Below are 22,273 nucleotides of genomic sequence, written 5' to 3'. Positions count from 1 at the left end.
TGTGCTGTAGGCAGAGGAACCCGCATGAAAAAAGACAAAGGAGGTTTCCCAGCCTGCCCTCCCCCCCCCTTCTCAACTCAGAGGACAGCTGTAAGCTTGCTGGTGTGCCCAAAGATGCGGTTATGCGCACATCACTAAATGACTTTTTAAAAAGGAACAGAAATGGAACGGAGTGATCAGACTTCCCAACTAGGTTAAGCTCACACCAGGAGAGTTCAGACATCTGGAAATGTGAGGTGAAAGTGCTGATATCTATAAACACCAGAGTTTGCCCGGTGTCTGATAACTCCATTTCCAAAGCAGGGCAGAACAGGTGGCGATGACTGGGGCACGGAAGGCAGATGTTGCTGTCTGATTGTGCTTTTTAAATCCTCAAAGGTACCACAATTATATCAGTGCAAACTGCTCATGGGTCTGCAGTCTGTGTCTCCTTGCTAATTCCTCCAACAAAAACAGGTGACAGCAACAAAACCAAGAGACAGCCTGTTTTGGGTGACACATAGCATTTGGGGTAACAGCGGGGCTTCCTGTGTTAATGAGCAGCTGCTCATGCACAAAGTTTAGAGGGAACACTGCCCTGGATCCAACTCATTTGTATTGAATTTTAATGTCATTTGTAGACCTGTTGTTTTATTCCTGCAAGCTCCTTTGGGAACTAACATTGGCTACATTTAATTAACAAATAGAGTTGTGGAGTATTCTCTGTGTGTGGAGCTTGCAGCTGATGGGGGAGGCAGGAGCTTTTCCTCTCCCCCACAGCAGTGTTCTGAGTCCATTTGAGTTCACCTTTATTTTTTAAAAGCCATTTGCTTCAGCTGCTATATGGCTGAAGAGAAACTGAGTTAGGTCAGAGAACCCAGACCCATTTGGCCCTTTGTTTCAAAACCTTAGAGAGCTGCTGGCAATTTTGCATGAGTTGACTGAGTAAAGCGGCTTCATCTATTCCTAACTGTATGATATCTTGATAAGGACAATGTAGTTTAAATATTAGCCTCTTTTAACTGCTGGCATTTTAGCCATTGACCAATACAGTGCAAGCTATTTCTGCCATCTTGTTATACTTAAGCAAAGTCTACTTACCCCAAGTCCTCCACAGGGCAGCAGTGAAAAGAGCTTTTGAGGCACACTTCCTGTGTATCACAAAGAGGAGAAAACAGTACACATTAAGGTTATTCGATAATTTAATAACAAATCATTTTCAATAATTATTTAAGTGCTTCAATCATCACCAGTAGCAAAAAGTAGAAGAAACTCTGGAATTATACACAAAAGCCATAGAAGGCTTTAGACCAGAGACATGATAGATAAAAGAAAGTGGTTGGACCCAACCAGCTTTTTCAATTGATCTTACCCAAGTCCTCTAAATGCTTGCATGTGCAGCCTCCCAATCGGGTGTATTTAAATCTGGCCCCGCACACACACACCCAAGTCATTTTGGCTGCTGAAAATGGCATGGTGGTGAGGCAGGAGCCCTTCCTCCCCCTGCTCTGCTGTCCTGATCAGAACTGGGCCCATCTGTGCTTTTTTCCTCTAAGTACTTGCAGCTACAGTATGGCTGCAAGTCCCTGTGACAAACTTGTGAAAGAAGCAAGATCAGCTCTCAGTTATACAATTATAGAGTTGGAAGGGGTCATACAGACCATCTAGTCCAACCCCCTGCCCAATGCAGGTCCAGCCTAAAGCATCTCTGACAAATATTCATCCAGCCTCTTCTTGAAAGCTGCCAGTGAAGGGGAGCTAACCACCTCCCTAGCATCTGATTCCACCTTTGAACCACTCTGACCGTGAAAACGTTTTTCCTAATATCCAGCCGATACCTTTCTGCATCTAATTTAAACCCGTTGCTTCGAATCTTATCCTCTGATGCCAACTGGAACAGCTCCTTGCCCTCCTCCAAATGGCGTCCTTTCAAATATTTAAAGAGAGCAATCATGTCCCCCCTCAATCTCCTCTTCTCCAAACTAAACATTCCCAAGGCCCTTAGTTAAAGTAATCAGTGCTAAAGTGTAAGGCAAAATGATCTAAGATCTTCTAGGACCACTATCCGTTCTGACTCAGGAGTTAGTGCTGTATAATGGGTTTATAAAACCTTTTATCAATCACGAGAAAAAATAATTTTAACTTCTAGGAAGTTGGCAAGGCAGTAGGCCATTCACCTTAATCCAGAAAAACCCAATCTAGTGCAAAACATAATTACATATTTCAGAGGTGGAATCCATGCTACACCCTGGCCTTCTGAAGCTTCTGTCAAATCTTTTGTTGAAAGTTTTTGGTTTGGTGTTTCACTGCCAGGTTTTGTATATGAGCATATATGCAATTGCAAGGTAACAAAAATCAGGAGCGGTTAAGGGTCTACAGTGATTTTCATTATCATCCCTTAGGGTCAACGATGGCTGGTATGAGAATGAAAAAGTGCCTTGAAACTGTAATATATTCACACGTTTTACATGGACTGTTTGCGTGTCAGTTCTGCTTACAATGAAGCATTTAGCCAAATGACACAAATATTTTGGCATTCATAACTTTGCCATAATTAGAAATATTTGATTCCTTGGGGGGGGGGGGGATTTAGTGAGGTGGGGAAAATCCCTGAAAGCAAGCAATTGTTCTCAGTTGTCCTGAATATATTAGTCTGCATATCATGAAAGCTTCCATTACAGGAAGAATAATATGTGATACAGTTTAGAATGGTAATGTAATGAAATATAAGGCATCAGACGACACACTTCTCAAAGGTGGCGTAACAGTTAAAAGGAACTTGTAGCAGCAGCACCGTTTCATTTAGGAGAGAAGGTCCTTAAGTAAAATGCTTAGCTACAACCACTGTGTTAAATCCCATCAACTTCAGTAGGATATAAACACATATTTAACTACCTTCCCCTTTGTCTTGTTGCATTCCTAAATTAGGATGCTAATGTATCGTTTGTTAACCACCTGTAAAAACCATTTTCAGTAAGTCGCGTTAAATATCTTTCTCCTTCACCTGACTCCCCCCTTTTGTTGTTAATGCAACATAAAATCTGAGTGTTTTCTTTAACCAAATAGCAGAGCTTTGTGCAATATAAATGTTATTTTACTGTCTGTAGCGTTCCATTAGATTCCCAGTGGAGTATCTAGGAAGCATCTGTGGTGTGTGTAAGGGCAGGGTGATGGGGAAAACCAAGGGGCTGTTATTTAATCCACCAGTTTCCATTTAATTAAGACATACCATTAAATTGTAAATACTTTCTGCCCTTTGACAAATGGTGGCTTTTGCTTAATAAAACTATAAACCACCTAGGAATGTTTTTAATGCCTGTTGTAGACATTCAGATATGGGTAACTTTAATTGCAGTGGTTAGTTCCCATTGGATGTTGTTCAAAGGTCACAGTCTTCAAGCCACTTATGATGTCTACCAGTAATCATGTTTTCCCAAAAAAGGAGGTTTAAAAAATCCTGAGACATCTTTCAGAAAGATGTGTACAGTAGACAGTACTGAACATTAACCATCCTTTTCCACATCCATATCACCCAGGCAGGAGGCAGCTCCCCCATCAGGTTCTCTGGGGGATGTGAGCCCTGCTGCCTCCATTCTTGCCCCTCCATAGTCTCCGTTTGGAACTAAATCAGCTTTATTCAAACCAATAAGTATACAAAAGGTCCCGTCACAGAGCTCAGACTCCTAGTTACCTTGCCAGAAAAAAGTACTCCAGTGAAGTAACTAGGATTCAGATTTCTCTGACTTTCTGCCAAGCTTTTGTCCCCGGGTTTTTCACTCTGTCCTTTCTTCCCTGATTCACTCCAACCTCGTTTGAGGCCAAAATTCTCTTTTCTCCTTCTCCCTGCTCCCCAGCCAAGGGCAGATGAATGGGCTCACTGGAAGCTTTCCATCTGCTTAAAGGCTGCCTGTCTCCCCAGCCTGAGCCCCGGCTTCCAGACTAGGTCCCAGGGCTGAATGATCCTATCCATATTACTTCTGATTTTGCTGACTCTCTGGTTGTGGTCACACACACTAAATAACCCACTTTCAATCCATTTTCAGAGCACTTTCCAAATGGATTTTTACTGTGTGAACTGCCAAAATCCAGTTGGAAAGTGCATTGAAAGTGGATTGAAAGTGGATTATTTAGTGTGTGTGACTGCAGCCAGCCTGTGCAACCTGCTTCCCTGTTTTTCCTAGTATCTCTCTTCCTTCACAGATTCACTGTTTCTGCCCCTGTGCAACCTGCTTCCGTGTTTTTCCTAGTATCTCTCTTCCTTCACAGATTCACCCAGAATCTCTTTAAAGCCCCAATACCTAAAGCTTTGGCATAGGTTTTTATGCTTCCTGTCCTGTCCCACTCCCCCGCATACCCCAACCATCCTTCTTCTTCCCTGAGTCTTTAATTCCCCTATTTGCTCCTAATCTTGTTGAACAATGCTGGGCAGACTGCAGCAGGAAATGATCTGGGTTGATACAGATGAGTCTGGTCTTAACAGAGACAAAAGAGGACCTTCCAGCTCCCTTCCTTTGCCCTGATAGGGGAATGATTCCAAGAAAACTCCAGTGCACCCAACTGTCATAGTCAATGGGAGGTCCACACATGGCTCTCAGACATCTAGTGCTTAACTCCTTCTGAGTAGCTCATGCAGGCTGCTGAATTTAGTGGCAAATGGAACAGGTGGAACTGGTCCAATATTTTCTAATATAAGCATTTTTTAAAAAGAAAGACAACAGATAATCTACTTGCTTGTAGCTGTATAGAAAAAACTTGATAGCTGAAATCCAGTGATTTTGCCAAACAAATAGTGCATGTGGTACCCTTGTAATTAACATATATTTAAAACAAAATCTATTGGTGATTCGGGATTCAAAAAATAGCTTTAAGGATGCAACTCATAATACAAATGTGCACCTGTCACAACTGTACACTGGAAGAGGCAACACTAGTTTCCTTTCCAAACTAATATAGTTTTCTAAAAGGCCTAGAGAGTCAGGGAGGGATATGTGAGGTTATGTTAGATGCTTTTAGGAATTTGAGGGTGTGCAATACAAAGGGTCTTTGCCGTGTTACTGGGAATACCTGCTTCTCTAGGGAGAAATGAGGCAATTACAGCATAAATGAATATTTAAATTTGACTCAAGCAACCTGGATAGAGATTGGTAGTTAATATATCATGGAGTTGAAGCAACCTATTTCTTACCTTTATTTTAATTGCTGTTGGGTAAAGAAATAAATTGTTTTTCAAAATGTTAGGCTCATTTCACAAAAGAAGTTTTCTTAAAGATATTTACTCATCCAAATTCAAATTACAGCATGTTGAATTAAATTTATGTATCACATATGTTTTATTTAAGCTGTATTTTTCAGGTAACATTGACCTAATGAAGAATATGTGCATTTCTTGAGTTCTCCCAAATGAATCAAATTACATTTGAACAGCTGATCTTTTCTTTTCCAGCTCTCTATTGAAGGTGGTGGTCCAAATTTCTTTCAGGGTTATTTTTTTTCTTGCAGGAAATATGAAATGTCCCTTGTGCAAACATGAGTGCTAAGCCTAAAATAAAAAGGCAAATCAAGCTCTGGTACCCCTTGTCATTTGATTTCCATGCCCATGAAATACATTTTAAAATAGGTACCAGCAGACCACAAATGACAGTCTGGCAAATCTCCCCTCCTAAAGCAGGGATCCTAGCATATAAGCAGCAATGTTTCAGTCATGATATGAATCAAATATGACCCTGAGAGTCTACATGCCCATCTACTCATTGCAATCACAGATATAAATATTTGTGCTTAGTCTTCCATCAAGGGTTAATATCAAGATGATATTACAGCAAACAGGCAGACATGTCTATTGCTGATTTCCAGCAAGGCCCTTTTCCTAATCTATGTTGGCTGCCACTGCAACATTCTCTTTCCACAATGCAATGCAGTTGGGGGAAAAGCAATACTTTTGTTTTTCTTTTTTACACTGCTTGCCAAGTATCTTAAACTGACACCAGCTATGACTAATGACATTGTTGGAATGTGCTGTTCTCAGTAGAATAGAGCCCTTACAGACCGAGGATTTTCCTGGGGTCCAGCTTCTGTCTGTTCAGGGGGCTGGTGCCATACAGCAGTGAATGATGTTCAGAGTGAACCAGCTGTATTTCCTCCAGACTGGCTTTTCGACCTCGGATCCGCTGAAAGAAAGCAGCAGAGGTCTACAATATTCCACTGATAATATGTACAGGAGGGGGAAGAATCAAATCCAAAATAACATTTAATAGGATTAATAATGGGCTGCAATTGCATAATACAGCTATGTGACACTGATGTGTTGAATGCTAGCTTGAAAAAAGGAAAAGCATGGATGGTTTTTAACAAATGCTTAGATTTCAAGGTAAATCATATATGATTGAATAAAGCAGTACTTTACATGTCATAAATAAATGCCGCCTCTGTTAGTTTGTTTAATTCAAATTGATAAAAGAACACCAAAAGCAGCACAGTTTTTCAATCACAAGGCTTCAGAATACTCTTATTTCCTTGTCCATGAGAACAGTTGACCTGTATATTGGTAAACAGACATAGAAATGCCCAACCTGCGCTATGATATGAACTGCAAGTTACTTTCCACAGCATTTATGTCCGGACAACAGCAGGACAGTGTGAGGTTTCCATCTCCAGAGGTCAGCTGCAGACTGTTTGCTGGCACAGTAGACTAGGCTGGTCTAAAATCAGTTTGACGGGAGAGCCACTTGGAGGAGCCAATGGGCTAAACTCATGACCACTTATCCCACAGTGGGCTACCATTAAATTCCATGGTATCGATTTGTGTGCCTCCCTCACAAAAATTATTTTGCTCTCTGTGAAGAACAAATCTACAGTGCCCCCAAAGAGAAAACCAAGGGAGTCTGAATTCAGTGGTCATGAAAGGAATTTTAGAATGGATATTTAAACTTGAGGTCAGAAAAAAAATGGGCGCTGAAATAAGTTGCCTATAGAAGTTGCAGAATCTATAACTAGTATGCTTTAAGAAGTTCTCCATGGGACCAGCTCGACTGTTCAGGTAACCTAGACAGCACAATTCAAAAGGTGCTTGACAATTCTACAAACACTACCTGAATCAAGGATGTTACTAATGTGATTGGCTACATGCATGAACTACTCCTCAAAATTCTTTTTGACTTTGAAAATAATCCTGGAGGGCACTTTCAGGGTCAAACTCTTGCAGTGGTTTATATCCAATCACTATGGGGGCTACTGCAATAGGGACAGAATTCTACCAGTGCACCCTGAGTCCATGCACTTATCAGCAACAAAGGATGAAAGGCAAAAATTGGAGCAGAAGCTGAGGCTGCACACAAGTTGGGAGTATGAGATGTGGAAGCTACTATGTTTAGGTTGGAGGGTCAGATAGATGAGGTGGATGTGACTGCTGAGACTCAATTGTGTGCAATTGGTGATGAGTGCATAGTTGGGCATGGAATGCAAGGAAGGGCAGTCCACTACAAATTACGAGGCTGTAAACTGGGATTTGTTGGCCTGGCTTGTTAGTCTAAGGTCAGGGTTCTTGCTTTGGGGTATAAGTCCCCCCCCCCGTGTTCAACTCCCAACAAGTTCTTGAATTGGGAAAATGTGGCATCACACCTTTTGTGAACAGGTCATATAGCAGGAAGGAGATAGGTAGCATAGAGGTGGGTTCCGTTTTTATTCTGCAAGATATAAATGTGGCCTGGCCGCCCATGATACAGCCAATTTTTTAGTAGTTACAGCTCACTGTCAGAGTACCTACTCTGAATGCAGAAGGTCCCAGGATCTGTCCCCAGCATCTTTATCAGGATTGGGTAACACCTTAGATCTCAGTGCCGGTCAAAGTATGCAGTGCTAAACTAAATGAACCCCTGGTCTAGTACATACATTCACAGTCAGAGATCCCATTATGAGTGACTTGACTTATTCTACTCTGTGAGTGGATCAATGCCTGCTACATAGGAGGTTGAACAGGCTTTAACCTGTATAGCTTTTTGACCACATGGACCAGAGTAGCCCTACTAAAGCCAAACACAGCTCAACAACTATGCATAGCAAATCCAAGGACTAAATAATCTCCTGCTTTGTTGCCTGACCCTGAAAAAAGGAGGAAATCTGGAGCCTAAAATAAATGATAGGTGGTGAGTCACAAGTTGTGCAGGACTGAAATACACTTTGTCTCATGGACAAATAGGATTGCCAGCCACCAGGTGGGAGTGGGGGATTCCCTGATTTTGTAGGCTTCTGCTCGCCACTGGCCAGCTGGTCAGCAGGGGAAAGCCCTGCCCAGTGTGATGATATCACATGGAAGTGATATCATCACTCCAGGGATGTTGCACGGCAACGCTGTGGAATTTTGGGCAAAACTCTATGGTCACCATACATTTTTGCCCAAAATACCGGAGTATTGCCACGCGACATCCCCGGTGTGATGAGGTCACTTCCATGTGGCATCATCACATCGGGGATGTTATGCGCAGTGATGTCACCCTCCCCCCACTCCCAGAAAGCTCCCTCCCATCCCCCGCCAGCTAGAGCGCAGGACATGACAATCCTATGGACAAATTAGTCCTATAACTTGCTATGAAAATTTCTGGTAGGCCAGTGTCAGGGGGGCGGGCTGCTGGTGGCCAGGAACAAGTCAAGCCAGACCCCATTGAAACCAGTAGTACTACAGGACCACTCATTTCAGACATAGTTAGCCAGAATGGGTGCAGCCTTATCCATTGCCTCCTCCTAAGCTATTATTTTCACCATTGCTGGCTGGGTCTGAGCCAAGTGGCCCCTGTGCAGGGCTTCCATCTAGCTGGTAGTAGTGCAGGAGGAAACAATGGGTGAGCTTACACCCATGATCATCATTTCTAGCTGGGTCTAAGCCAAGAAGCCCATAAGGGCTACTCAACTTGCTCCTGAACCATTTTAATATCCAACCCTGGACTGGATCTTTAAATATTTCACCCTTATCTATCAGCAATGAAATCTCTTTTTGCATGTTTGGTAACATTCAGCAAAGGTTTTTGATATCATGGCATAAATGTTTCCCTTTGAAACTCAGAGTCACAGAATTTCCTACTATAGTGATATCAATAAATATTTACTGTTTTGTCTTCATGATCATTTGCATTAAATTTTCCCTCAGAGCCAGTGTGGTGTACTTGTTAAGAGCAGCAGATTCTAATCTGGAGAATTGGGTTTGATTCCCACCTCCTCTACATGCAGCCAACTGGGTGACCTTGGGTCAGTCACAGTTCTTCAGAGCTGTCTCGGCCCCAACTAATTCACAGGGTGTCTGTTGTGGGGAAAGGAAGGGAAGGCAATTGTAAGCCCCTTTGAGGCTCCTTAAGGTAGAGAAAACCCCAACTCTTCTTTGTCTCACTTATGAGAAATCTAAGGGGGCTTTGCCTAACTGGAAAACAGTATTTTAAGCAAACTGTTGGTGACAAAACCTCAAATTTTTATATGGCATGAGCCATGAAGAAGTGATCATCAGAAAGATTTATAGATCCTCAGCAGCAGGGGTCATTTCGTAGAAAAAGAGGTGCAGGGGCTCATTAACATCTCATTAGAAAAAGAACGAAGGAAAGAAGGAGGGAAAGAAGGAAGGATAGAGAGAGAGAGGGAAACAGGGAAAGAAAGAGAAGGAAAGAAGGAAGGAACAAAGAGAAGGGAAGAAGGAGGGAAAGATGGAACAAAAGATAAGGATAGAAGAAATGAAAGCAAGTAAGAGCGACAGAGAGAAGCAGGGAAATAAAAAGAAGGAATGAAGGAGAGAAAGAGACGGAAAGGAGGGAATGAAAGAAAAAAGGAAGAAGGAAAGAGAGAAGGAAAGAAGGACGCAAAGACGGAACAAAAGATAAGGAAAGAAGAAATGAAAGCAAGTAAGAGCGACAGAGAAGCAGGGAAATAAAAAAGGAAGGAAGGAGAGAAAGAGAAAGAGAAGGAAAGATTGAGGGAAAGAAAGAAAAAAGGAAGGAAAGAGGGAAAGAAGGAAAGAAAGAGGCTTCTTACTCCTTGTGGCCTGGGGCTGCTGGCAGCAGGGGGTGGGGATTGTTGCATGTGCCCACCCCCTGGGCTCTTTACTGCCAGAGCTCTGCTCCTGTGTGCTCCTGCAGGAAATGACCCCTGCTCAGCAGAATTCCAATGATATCATTAGTCACATTCAAAGACCAAAAAAAAAAAAAAAACCCAGAAGGAAAGAGACTATTTTCTGTGATGGTCAATATACATAATAAACTGAATTTGGGCTTCTTTCCCTGAATCAGAATTGGAATATATTGCCTAACACTTGGACCTAGTTGCAAAATGGTCTCCAAAGGAAGTAGAGGAAGTCTCTATTTTCTTTTACCAATTTAAAACTGGAACATGTGACCGAATGGAAAATATACTTCAGGGCAGTATCCAAAGACTTACACTTCAGTCCTAAACAACTTAATTTAATAATAGCTACTTTTCCCCCCTGAGAAATTTTGCTAGTCTTATTGAAATCCTTTCAGCTTCTGTCAGATTTCCTCAGATGAAAGTAAAATATAGTTAAAACATGGGGATATGCAGAATCAACCAAATAAATTTTGGTAGCCTTATTGATATTCATTTCAGTTCCCTGAGATTTTGTGAGATCTTTGTCGAGGTAAGAGCCACAAACTTTTCAAATTTTGCTTAATACAAATTTTTCATGGCAACTCTCATTTCAGTATAAGGTGCTCTGAACTAGGCATGCTTGATAGCATAGGCCATGATGGGACTTAAATACTAATTTTCCTGAAATCCTCTCTAATTGCATCCAGATATCATGATAAACCGTAGTCTGTTCGAACTGTGATTTGTGTAACAAATCCTGGTCTGTCTGGTGTTTGCCTCTTCTCTGTCTAACAATGGAGAAAGTATCCTCTCTGAACTATCCTCTCTGTGACCAGGATACTACAACAAACTCATCAAACTTTTATTTGTGAATTCACAACAAGCCCCACTAGTACAAACTATGGATAATAAACCACCAAAAATGCCTAATTTAAACCCCTTGTTTACACCCATCGACAAATCCTGGTTTGTCAGGTTGCCTGGATTTAGACTTTGCAGCTAACAGAAGTTTGATCAAACCATAGTTCAACGTGATGTCTGAATACAGCCTCTCAGTCCTGAGGAAAAAATTGTGGCAGAGGAATAGTATTTGTCTGAGACACAGTTGTATAACACCAAGAAACTAGGTTACTTTGTGGAGACAATAAACTTCATAATTGTTCTTGTGGGACTGGTGGTGGGACTGATAAAAGTACACTGTTCCTCATACGTCAGGTGATTGATAACGGTCTTTCATTCTCTTAAAAGTTATATGTATTTTCTTGAAGGAAGGGAAAAGGGATGTGGTGCAATATAAATGTTTTTCCTGGAATGTACTTCAGATGACTGCATAGCAAATCAACGAAGAAAACCCCAGGTGGCTGGTACTATGGAAGGCCCCTCACTTCTACTGAGAACTGTATATGCTATAGAAAAGCAAATTAAAATATTTAATAGGATGGGGTAATTATTAGTCATTGTAGCACTCTGTCTATTAACCCAGACACACTGAAGTGCTATAAACCTCACTGTACCTAAAGAGAGGAAAAACAACAGTTAGTGTGTTTTAAAAGACCTTTGGAATGATTTGTAGCTGGATTTTGAATATGTTTACCTAGAGCTAAGTCCCACTGAGTTCAATGAGAATTTACTTCAATTTAAGTATGCTTAGGATTGCAAACATAATTTAACTTAACTTCAGTGTGATGGTTTTCAGATCCTGTAATTCAGGGCTGGCAAAGCCTAACTGGAAACTACTCCATTAGTAACCCCCCAGAAACATAAGACCCTACCAAATTTGATTATGCATGAGCATGTGTAATTCATTTAATTTAAAAGGGAGCTCATCTTCCAAAGTTCCTGCACCATGTATAACTTCCAGTGTAACAGCTAATGGGTGAACATTCGCATGCTTAAAAATGTAGAGAATTACAAATCTAGCCCCTGACCAGTGTTCCCTCTAAGCTGAGTTAGTGTGAGCTGGCTCATAGTTTTTTAGCCTCTGGCTCACACATGTTTGTCTTAGCTCAGGAAGAATGGCTCCAGAGCACACTAATTTATGCAGTAGCCAAATAACTTTCTCACAATTCTAATACCAGTAGCTCTCAAAGTGGAATTTTTGCTCACAGGACTCCACAGCTTAGAAGGAGCACTGCCTGAAAAAAAAAACAAGCTCCCTCTAAGTATTTCTAAGGTGAATAGAGCAGTTCTACTGGCTTAATTGAATACAAGCATTTTACCAAACTGTGATGAACACAGGACAGGGATAAATTAAAATAAAGCCTCGACCACAGTTAGCGCATGTGGCATAGTAAATCTTGGCTTCCTTACCCAACATCCATCACATCAATATTTTACAGCCATCTTTATGAGAACAACTAAGCATGACAGTATGATGATGGACCTAAAAGAAATGAAATATGGACAAACCACAGCATTTTTTTTTAAGTTTGGAGGTTTTAGGAAAGGATCCTAAATGGTAAGACAATCACTCTGTTTTAACCTCTGTCTAAATAATAATACACCTGTTTGCTGCATCTACTAAAACCTTCTACTTAATCTAACCTAGGACCAAACTGCATAATATGCTTTTCAGGAGTTTGCCACGGGGACTTTGCAGACATATTACAGCTGCGAGTCTCAGGTGACAATCCCTGTGTAAAAGGAACTTATTTGTTTTGAGACCATGGTGTAGAGGGAGGAGCGGTGGGGGAGGGGTTCACTTTGGTCCAGGTCATTTTTGAAAGCCAAAACAGCCCCAGGGGCTGCAGGGATGGGGTGTTATTTGCCCCATTGGGGGATCTGCATATGTACTGAATGCTTACACATACAGCCCGCCAAAGAGGCAAATAAAGCCCCACCTTGCTCCTGAGCAGTTTTGGCCCCTAACAACTGTGCATGGGGCAAGGCAGGAGCCCCATGACACAATCTCAATCTGAATTGGGCCCCTGGTCACTTTGACACTGGAGACTCAGAGCTGTGATATGCTGCCACTTCTTGTTAGCAACTCATAAACGTAACATGTAGTTTGGCCCTATTCTAATCATGACCATTCTGAGCCTCAACTCTGAATGTCTCTTGCCTTGAAAACCCCACAAGGTTGCCATAAGTCAGCTGTGATTTGACAGCAAAAAATATCAACAAAAGGAGTATCTTGGTGTTTATATGGTCTAATGAGGGTTACTTGCAGAGGTATCTGGATTTCATTTTGGAATACTATGAACTGATCCAGCAAAACTGTAGAGGTATGGGACCTTCTCATTTATTTTAGTGGAGACGCCATTCCAACCAGAAGTAGCAATGAACACTTTGAACAGACCAGGTTCACTGAAGCAGTCTTATGGAGGTCATGTCCTACTGGGAGAGCATCTGCTTTGCCTAAAGAAGGTCCCACATTCATTCCCTTGCCAGTTTTTAAAAACAGGCTCATGTACTAGGTGATATGAAAGACTCTGGAGAGCCACTGCCTGTCAGAGTAAACAGTATTGACCTTGATAGATCAGTAGTCTGATTCAGTATAAGGCAGCTCCGTGTGTTTAGTGTTCTGATCCAGGAATTCTATCATCATTAACCTGTAAACTGTATATCAGGGGTGAGATTATTTAAAACAATGTTAAAAATACCTTTATCTGTACTTAGTGTGTATGGTAAACAGTTCATATCATATATATATATAGGGGCATTTCCAGGACAATCTGTTTGGTGCTCACACAAGGGACAGAATATTGTGATTCTTAACAAGAACATATTTCTGTGGTCATATTTGGATTACCTCACACTTGTTTAGCAACCCACTTTCTTGCAGCCTTGACCAGATGCTCTGAATTCTTCCGGCATGCTCAGGGTGGTTGTTGTAACTGCCACACAAGCACTGGTGTTTCAACATTAGTGTGTCATACACAACACCTTCAGCACAAAGACAACATAACAGGAAATGATAAGTAAAACCAAAAAAAACAATTAAAATTTTGTATAATGATTTACTTAGTTCATTAGTGATTTAATATGCCCTCCTTATATGCCACCTTTTGGCAAAAAAGACAGAATTAGAAATATAAAAAACATGGGCAAACAGGGAAGCCACAGAGGTGGGATAGAATGCACAGCTGGGGGACAGATTTAAACGCTTGTGTCCTTTTCTGGATCACTATTGCTAAGGCCATTTTCAGAACACACGGTTATTTCAGAAATAACACATTCAGACATCACGCTCAGCTGCAATTTGTCATGGCAGCCACAAACATGGCTTGTTTCTTATGCCCACAAATACCCTTTGCTTTTCTCCCACCTCATTTGCAACTAAGGATTCTTGGTTTGAAAGAAATTCTGGTTCTCTGTAATGTACAAATATAGGCAGATGAATCAGAGTTTGTTTACTTCCCATAAGCAGGGATCCTAAAGCAGAATTAAATTATGGTTTGTGAGGATAAACAAGCTCCAATTTACCCAGGTGCCTGTAGTCATCCATCATGCAGAACTGAAGTTTGTTTCAAATCAGGCATCCTTAATTGCTCTGCATAAGAAAGGAAAGAGGTTGGAGAGCCCACAGGCATTAGAAACAAGCTGCTTCCTGTTGTGGCTAACTGCAGCTTAGTGGGACATATATAGGTGTATGTGTGTGTATGCACACACACACACACTCACACTAAATGATATCATAGCAACTCTATCCTCAATGCAGGTTTGGACCACCAGTAAAATGAATTCATGTATGTGATATCATGGGTGCCAGGGAAACCTCAATGTGCAGCACATTGAGATGGCTTAAACAAGGAAGCTGGATCTTTCAGGGGCATGTACAATAAGGAAATGGCCAAAGAGGTATCTCTGTTTTTCTGAGGGACACAGTACCAGTAAGAAACTTGCTTTACATTCACCCCTGCTTGGGGTAACGCCAGCACAGATTCATCTTGGGTATGGGAGAAACTCTCTTTTCTTTCTCAAGTGTGGCAATCAGGACGACAGTGAAGTCACCCAAATAAAATGTGTTAAAGTATCAGGTATACATGCTTTTCTATCACAACATGGTTGGGGCATAGATCACTTCTGAGCATTTTCTGCAACAATTCTTCTTTAGCTAAATGAAACTGTGCAGTAGATGAGCTAGTCGTTTTAACGGCCATACAGTTATTGAGTTGGTTAATACTGGAAACACTTCATGTGGCTCATGTTGACCTAGCAACTTGGTTATCTGAATAAATACGACTGCAAATGAAATGATGCAGGCAAGTGTAGACTCCTATTTCAAAATGCTAAGGCTGCATTATGTTGTAACCTTCCACTCCATTCATTATAAGAGTGGTGCCTTCCTCCAACCCAAGGAACCTTCCTCTGGGGTAGGAGTCTCGTCCCCTAGCAGATGAGTCTCATACAGTGGTAGACATATAACACCATTAGCTGAAAAGAGCAGTAGGATGTAACCCAGGAAAGGTCCCTAAAAGTGAATGAAATGCCAAAGCATGACTTTCATGCCACCTTGGGTATGTCAGCTCAGAAGTAAGCCCTACTGAATTCACTGGAGCTCACTCTGCTATAAGTGTATGTATGGTTGCTGCTTCTGCATTAGTTTTGTCAAAACTAGATATTATTTCAGATTGCATCAATCCAATTGTATAAATTTTAGGACCTTGTTGAACATATTCAACTCAAACTTTTAAACAGTAAAAAATAGGGATGGACGTGAACCAGCTCATGAAGGAAAGTTTGTCATGAATTTTGGCCGGTTCGTACTTCGCAAAGCAATGTTTGTGGAAGGGCTACTGGCATGAACATTTCATGAACTTTGGTGCTGTTTGTGGCAGTTCGTGAATGATCAAATTTCTAGACAGACTGTCTCCTCTCAATTAAACTGTTTACCAAACTCCAAGGCAATGAGGGAGGGGATTCTCCAGCCTTGGAAACACCAATAGGAGCCCTCCAAAGCTTAACAGGCAGTGCTGGCTGTCCATAACAGAGTTCCCATTCTGCTCTATGGGATCAGAATGCTATATACCCCCAGCTCACCTCTGCAACCTCTCCTCTGTTGGCTGTTCACAGTTACACAGAGAGGCAGGGAACTTGTTAAAAGCAGACTAGCAGAGCACATTCCCTCCTAACCGTGATACCTCTCCCCTGCTGGGGTTTGGGGATGTTGTGGACTGAGAACTCTGAGCCACACTACCCCTCAGCTCATGCCAAGCAGAGGGGCTTAGCTAGTGGGTTCCTCAGCTGCAGACTCACATTTTGATTGTGATTCCTCTCTCCTGCTGGGGTTTGGGGGTGTTAGGTGGACTCAAAGCTTTGGGCCACCCCATCTCTCTGTTCACAAAGCACAGCAGAAGGGCTTAGCGAGTGGGTTCCTTAGCTGAGGACCCATATTTTGATTGCAATTCCTCTCCCCTGATGGAGTTTGAGGGTGTTAGGTGGACTCAGGGCTCTAAACCACCCCATCTCTCTGCTCACAGGGATATGCAGAGGGGGTGCAGAAGGCCCCTCCAAGAAAGGCTCCCACGCTCAGGTTGTGGTGGGTGGGGAATTAAGGCAGGCCACCCTCCAAGAGGTCATTCCCTTGGGGACACTAACAGTGCCATCCAGAAATTGCCAGGAAGCAGTAACTTGCCTCATTGGCAAGATGATTGCTGTGGATGGCCAACCTTTTCCCCTTATGGATGATGTAGCCTTGCGCCAGCTACTGCAAAACCTGTCTCCCTGGTACTCTGTCCCCTCATGGAGGACCATGAGCCGACAAGTCTTGCTCGCTATGCATCACTCTGCAGTAGCGGTGGTCAAGGCTGAGCTCTACAGAGTGCAAGGCAGAACCATGCACTTCACAGCGGACCTCTGGAGCAGCCAGCAGCACAGCTACCTTTCTCTTACCACCCACTGGTAGCAACCAGATGACCTCTCTGTCTGGACTGTCGGGGCATGGGCCAGGCCCCAGGAGGTGACAGTCCTGCCACTGGGCTACAAAGTGGTTCTGCTCCATGCACAGGGGATGGATGCAGACCACACAGTACGAAACATCACCACCATGATACAGAGTAGCTTGAAGGAATGGGTGGGTTGCAGCAACATAAGAACATAAGAGAAGTCAATGCTGGATCAGGTCAATGGCCCATCCAGTCCAACACTCTGTCACACAGTGGCCAAAAATACCAGGTGCCATCAGAAGGTCCAGCAGTGGGGCAAGGACATGAGAAGCCCTCCCAACTGTTGCCCCCCCCCCAAGTACCAAGAATACAGTGCATCACTTGCCCCCAGACTGAGAGTTCCTATTTATACCTTGTGGCTAATAGCCACTGATGGACCTCTGCTTGTCCATGGTTGCATGGTCATGGATGCCAGCGCCAACATGCTGGCAGCAGTGAAGGCTGTGCATCTCAAGGGCATTGTCTGCCTGGCACACATGCTTCACCAGGTAGTGAAGGATGCTGTAGGGCTGGGGAGCACTGTCAAGGCCACCTGGGATGCTGCCACCCTTAAGATGTGGTTCTTGCTGGAGACCTGCCAATGCCTGGCTGCCCACTTCTTGTGTAGTATCAAGTCTGCCTGTCTGGTGCATGAGAGGTAGGGGGAGGGGGATGAGCCTGAGCACTGCCTCATCCTGGACTTACCCACCCACTGGAACTCCTGAATGAGTGGATATTCTCTTACCTGGGAGACATTCTCAGCCCCCAATGCTCCGCCTGGATACAGCTAGAGTGGATGAGTTGGCCTTCCTGAAGGTCAGCCTCCCCGTGCTTGGCTACCCCTCTCTAGACCTCACAGGGTAAGTTCCAGGCCTTCTGTTGTCCCCCTGTGCATCCACCCATTCCTCCTCCTCTCTGGGTGATCTGGCTTGCAGATTGCACCCTTGGCACTGGGGTGGGAGGATGGCCACTTCTGCTGGGTGAGGGTGGGATCTCTCACCCAACACCTACCTCATGAAACAACATCTACCTCATAACACTACACCTACCTGTTGGTACAATATCCACCTCAGCAAACATCTATCTCAACAAACATCTGCCTGTACAAGTGAGCCCCCATTTGACTACCCCTTTCCATTGCATTTATACAATTCACAACAGGTGATCTCTTATCTGTACGATGTGTTCCACTGATGGTGAATAACCAGAAATTTCACCTAGGGGTGGGCTGTGACCAGCGTTCCCTCTAAGCTGAGTTGGTGTGAGCTAGCTCACAGTTTTTTTGCCTCTGGCTCATACATTTTTGTCTTAGCCCAGGAAGGATGGCTCCAGAGCAAACTGATTCATGCAGTAGCCAAGTCGCTTGCTCACAGCTTTAATGCCAGTAGCTCACAAAGTTGAATTTTGGCTCACAAGACTCTACAGCTTAGAGGGAACATTGGCTGTGACCAGGGAACCTATGTGTTTGGGCCTAAGGGGACCTGGGAGCATTGTGGGTATGCCTCGCTGGGTTCTACGGCTTGCCAAGGGTGCCTGTCAAGCTGTCCTTGGGTTACTTTGGGGGACCCCTGTTGAAACTCTGGGGATGTCTGTCTTTCGGAGCGGTGGCACAGGGGATTTATCCTCTGGTTACAAGTAACATCTGAGCTGAACAGAACTGCTGTCAGTTCTAGCCCCGTGCTGGTGTGAGCTACCAGCCTTGTCCCCAGCTCACCGTCCACCCAGCAGTTCAAAAGCTTTGGCGAGTAGATAAAATGGGTGCCACTCCTTAGAGAGGGTGGGCACACCAACCCCCCCCCCTCCGTGGGGGAGGTGTTAGCCGGTGAACGGAAGGTTCAGCTCACAAGATAGAAAGCCTAGAAGATCTCTTTGGCATCAAGAAGCCTGTAATGGGCTGTTCCGGCCAGGCGGTGGCAGTATGGAGCTGCGACCCGAAGAGTCCTGGAGAGGAAGAGTTGATGTCATCCAGCCAAGCCAAGCCGAGTGGGGAAAATGCTGTCCGGATCACGTCTGAGTTCCAACTGAACAAATCCCCATCAGCTGCAAAACGTGTGCTATGTAAAGATTGTATGTGTTGTCCTCCCTTACCCCTAAAAAGCATTGTTAGTCCCTTGTGAAATGAGTAACTGTAAATCACTCAGAGCCAGCAGCTCTGCAAGGATTGAGCGATCAATAAATTGAAAGATTATTTATTTATTATTTATTCTATCATTCTGAACCTGCCTTTTGAGACTTCAGGGGTGGCCTGGGAAGCTTGGCATGTGCTTCCATTCCTTTGTACAGTAGAAGAATTCACCACAGTTGATGGGTGTGCTCTAGACCTGTGTGTTTCAGCCTAGGAGGGGACTGTGAGAGTTGTGGGCATGCCTCCCTTGCTCATCTGGTGAGGCTGAGGTGCCCACTAAGCTGTTGTGGGGTTAGCCCCAGAAGTCTCGTCATGTCTGCCTTTCTGACATTCCAAATCTGCATTTGGAGATTTGGGGTGCTGCGAGCGTAGGGGGGATGCTGGCCTTGCTTCCAGTGTGTGGCTGGGGGAGTCTGTCCAGGTGATGTTTTCCTGTGAGTTTGGTATCACTGGCTTGTTCCTGAGCCATTCCATAGAGTCCTGTAACTGCAGCATTCTTTTCCAAAGACAGCACTGGCATAATCTTTGGGGGAGAGGGTGTCTGTCACTGGGACACTTGAAATGTAATCCATCCCCAACTTGGAGAGATTGTAGAGGAGCAGGTGGCATGGTGAGGTTCCCTGTGTGTTTGGTGTATGTAGCTTGTGGGGGAGGGGGGCCATTCTATACACTTTTGAGCCTGTGGCTGACATTTTCCCCAAAAGCATTTTCCTGGCTTGACCTTAGTCCTGTTGGGTTTGCACTGCTGCAGTGGCACTGGTTCTGCTGGGTTTGAAAAAATGCCCCTTACCTTCAGTTTCAACTGCAGAAACTCTCGAGGACTTTGATTCTGTTCTGCTGGGCTTCTATTGCCCTTGCTTTATTTTGCTGGGTTTTCTCCCTCCTTGGGGAAAGATAGAGGATGGGGTACCTTCTTTGCGGGAGCCATGACTCAGACTCTGTAAATCCAATGTGCACATACCTTGGTTGGCATGTAGAGGAGAGTCAGCTGGAAGGTCTCTGTAAATTTGGTGTTTCTAGTCTGCACAAGACCCATTCTATACACTTCTCAACCTCCTGAACCAGTGCCTATCATTTCCCCAGATAATACTTTCCCGGGGACAACTTCTTTGGGGGACCATAACTTGGACCCAGTAAATTCAATCCTTACCAAACTTGGAGGGCAGTTAGAGGAGAGTCAGCCAGAGATCTCCTGTAAATTTGGTGTCTTTAGTCTACCGGGGGGTCATTGTACCACATCACAAACCTCATGAACAGAACGAGTTCATTTAGCATCCAAAAGTTCATGATGGTCCATGGGTCGCGAACCAGGCACACCACGAACCACGAACTGAACCAAACTGTGTTTTCCTGGTTCATGCCCATCCCTAGTAAAAAAACATTTCTCCCTCCTCACCACATAATGTACTGATGAAGAAGATGCCTCTGTTTCAAATGAAATCCAAATGTACTTTTTCATTCACTTCAAACATCTAAATTGATTTAGGATGTGCAAATAATTCACTTCTGCAGCTGTGGGTCACACAGCACGTGTGCTGCAGTACCACAACAGAGCAATGGAGCTGCCTTCTAAAAATAGACTCTAGGATTCCCTAACACAATCCAGCCAGTAATACCCCCCCCCACCCCCAAAGAGTAAAGAGAGAAGAGACAACTGTTTTCAATTGCTGGCTGCTCTGGAATGTTGGTGGAAGATAATTATTCTGCCTGGAATGTTGTCTTCATTCAAGCCAATGGCAAAATTCCCACTGAAATTGGAAGGGCCAAGATTTTAAGCAGCTCTGTCTCTTTTTGCAGAGAGTAAGATTCTCATCTAAATAGCTGGAGTGTAAATTCTAAATTTCCATGCATATACGTCAGGGTGAAAATTGTTCCCCAGAGAGAAATATACATTTACATGAATATATAATGCGACTATCCTTAAGACTCACAGTGGGTGACAACTTTTATGAATGTTCACTGAAAATGGAAATAAAATATAGAGTGAAAATATCCCCAGCTTCTCCCTAGCCAGCAAATGCCTGCCCAAGTGAAAAGTTTTATATCACCCTCAGAAAACAGTCAAGGCTGATCTGTACTTTTCTTCAGGTCAGATTACCTTTTGCTTACATTTTTCTCTTGATGTAGAATTTGTGTAACCTTCCTAGTGAAGCATGATAGATTCAGATCACAATTGGGCACAGTATCGCTCAAACAAAAAATGTGAAGTTTTGTGACAGTATGCTCAGCTGCCTGTGGAGCATGTGAGGTAAGTTTTACACAAACACTTTGACACGAGTGCAAGGCAAGCTGAGGGTCAGCCAAGCTGAAAAACAACATATACCACCAGAGGCCGAGCAGGCAGGAGAATCAGCCTTCTGAGACCCAAATGGCCATATAGGGAATGTGGGCTGAGTGGTCTGTGCAAGCAGTTGTGTGATTGTTTCATTCCATGCCCAACACACAATTCATTCTACAATTACCCCACCACTAAGCAAGTTAGTCGAGTTGTAAGCTGGGCGGCTGGTGAAGTAATCAAACGATTGCCATGGCCTGTGTGTTTCCACTCATCGTATGCCAGATTGATTCTCTGTGGAAAGGAAGTTCCACTACTGGAGAGCAATCAATAAAAATTCCTCTCTCAGTAACTCAGTACTGATATTTGGGACATGGAGAGTCTCTCCTGAGTTGACTACAGAGACCAGCATGTGCTATATGGGAAGAAATAGCTGTCAGAGGGATAACACCTGGGGCATTTGGAATGATGACATCAATTTACATGACTGGTGCTTGGTAGAATCCATCCATTTCTTTCTTCCATGAGTTTTTAATTCAAGATATTCTGCCTCACCAATCATTTGTAATATTTCAAATGGTTCAGGAAGCCTGGTGCACAAAATGAGTTCTCCTACCTGGAAGAGCTTCCCTTTTCATACTGATGGAGAAAGCAGAGCCATGTGAACATTCCTATGTGAAGCTGTTCCCTTCACGGAGATGAATGAGCACCCCCTGCTCACAAGCACTCTGCATGCACACCCTGAAACACATGGAATACTCTGGGGCAGAGTAATTCTCCTGTGCCTGGATTCAAAGCACATCTTGGAAGATTTAGTCTCAAAGGAGGCTATTTGCGCAAATGTTTGCACATATATGGCTTTATGAAGAATGACTTCCTGTCAAATTTCCTTGCGGGAAGGACTCAGTGCTCAGAAAAACTCGTCACTATCATTACATTTGTGCTGGCTGC

At 43.5% G+C, this 22,273-nt stretch overlaps 1 protein-coding gene across 1 annotated transcript in view; it reads right to left on the bottom strand.

The window, feature by feature from the left end:
- LOC107122955 (histone deacetylase 9-like) overlaps positions 1-22,273 on the bottom strand; it is a 190,922-nt gene that overhangs the window by 165,196 nt on the left and 3,453 nt on the right. The window contains exons 3-5 of the mRNA XM_015426106.1: positions 13,808-13,941; positions 6,026-6,146; positions 1,081-1,130 (exon numbers count right to left, since the gene is read on the bottom strand). Of these exons, the coding sequence (XP_015281592.1) occupies positions 1,081-1,130; positions 6,026-6,146; positions 13,808-13,941 (305 nt within the window). The remainder of the gene's footprint in view (positions 1-1,080; positions 1,131-6,025; positions 6,147-13,807; positions 13,942-22,273) is intronic.

Source organism: Gekko japonicus, unplaced genomic scaffold (genome assembly GCF_001447785.1).
Source record: "Gekko japonicus isolate JY-2015 unplaced genomic scaffold, Gekko_japonicus_V1.1 scaffold77, whole genome shotgun sequence".
In the NCBI taxonomy this organism is placed as follows: domain Eukaryota; kingdom Metazoa; phylum Chordata; class Lepidosauria; order Squamata; family Gekkonidae; genus Gekko; species Gekko japonicus.
Note: the sequence above shows the minus strand (reverse complement) of the source record. Positions and strands in the feature narration are given on the sequence as shown.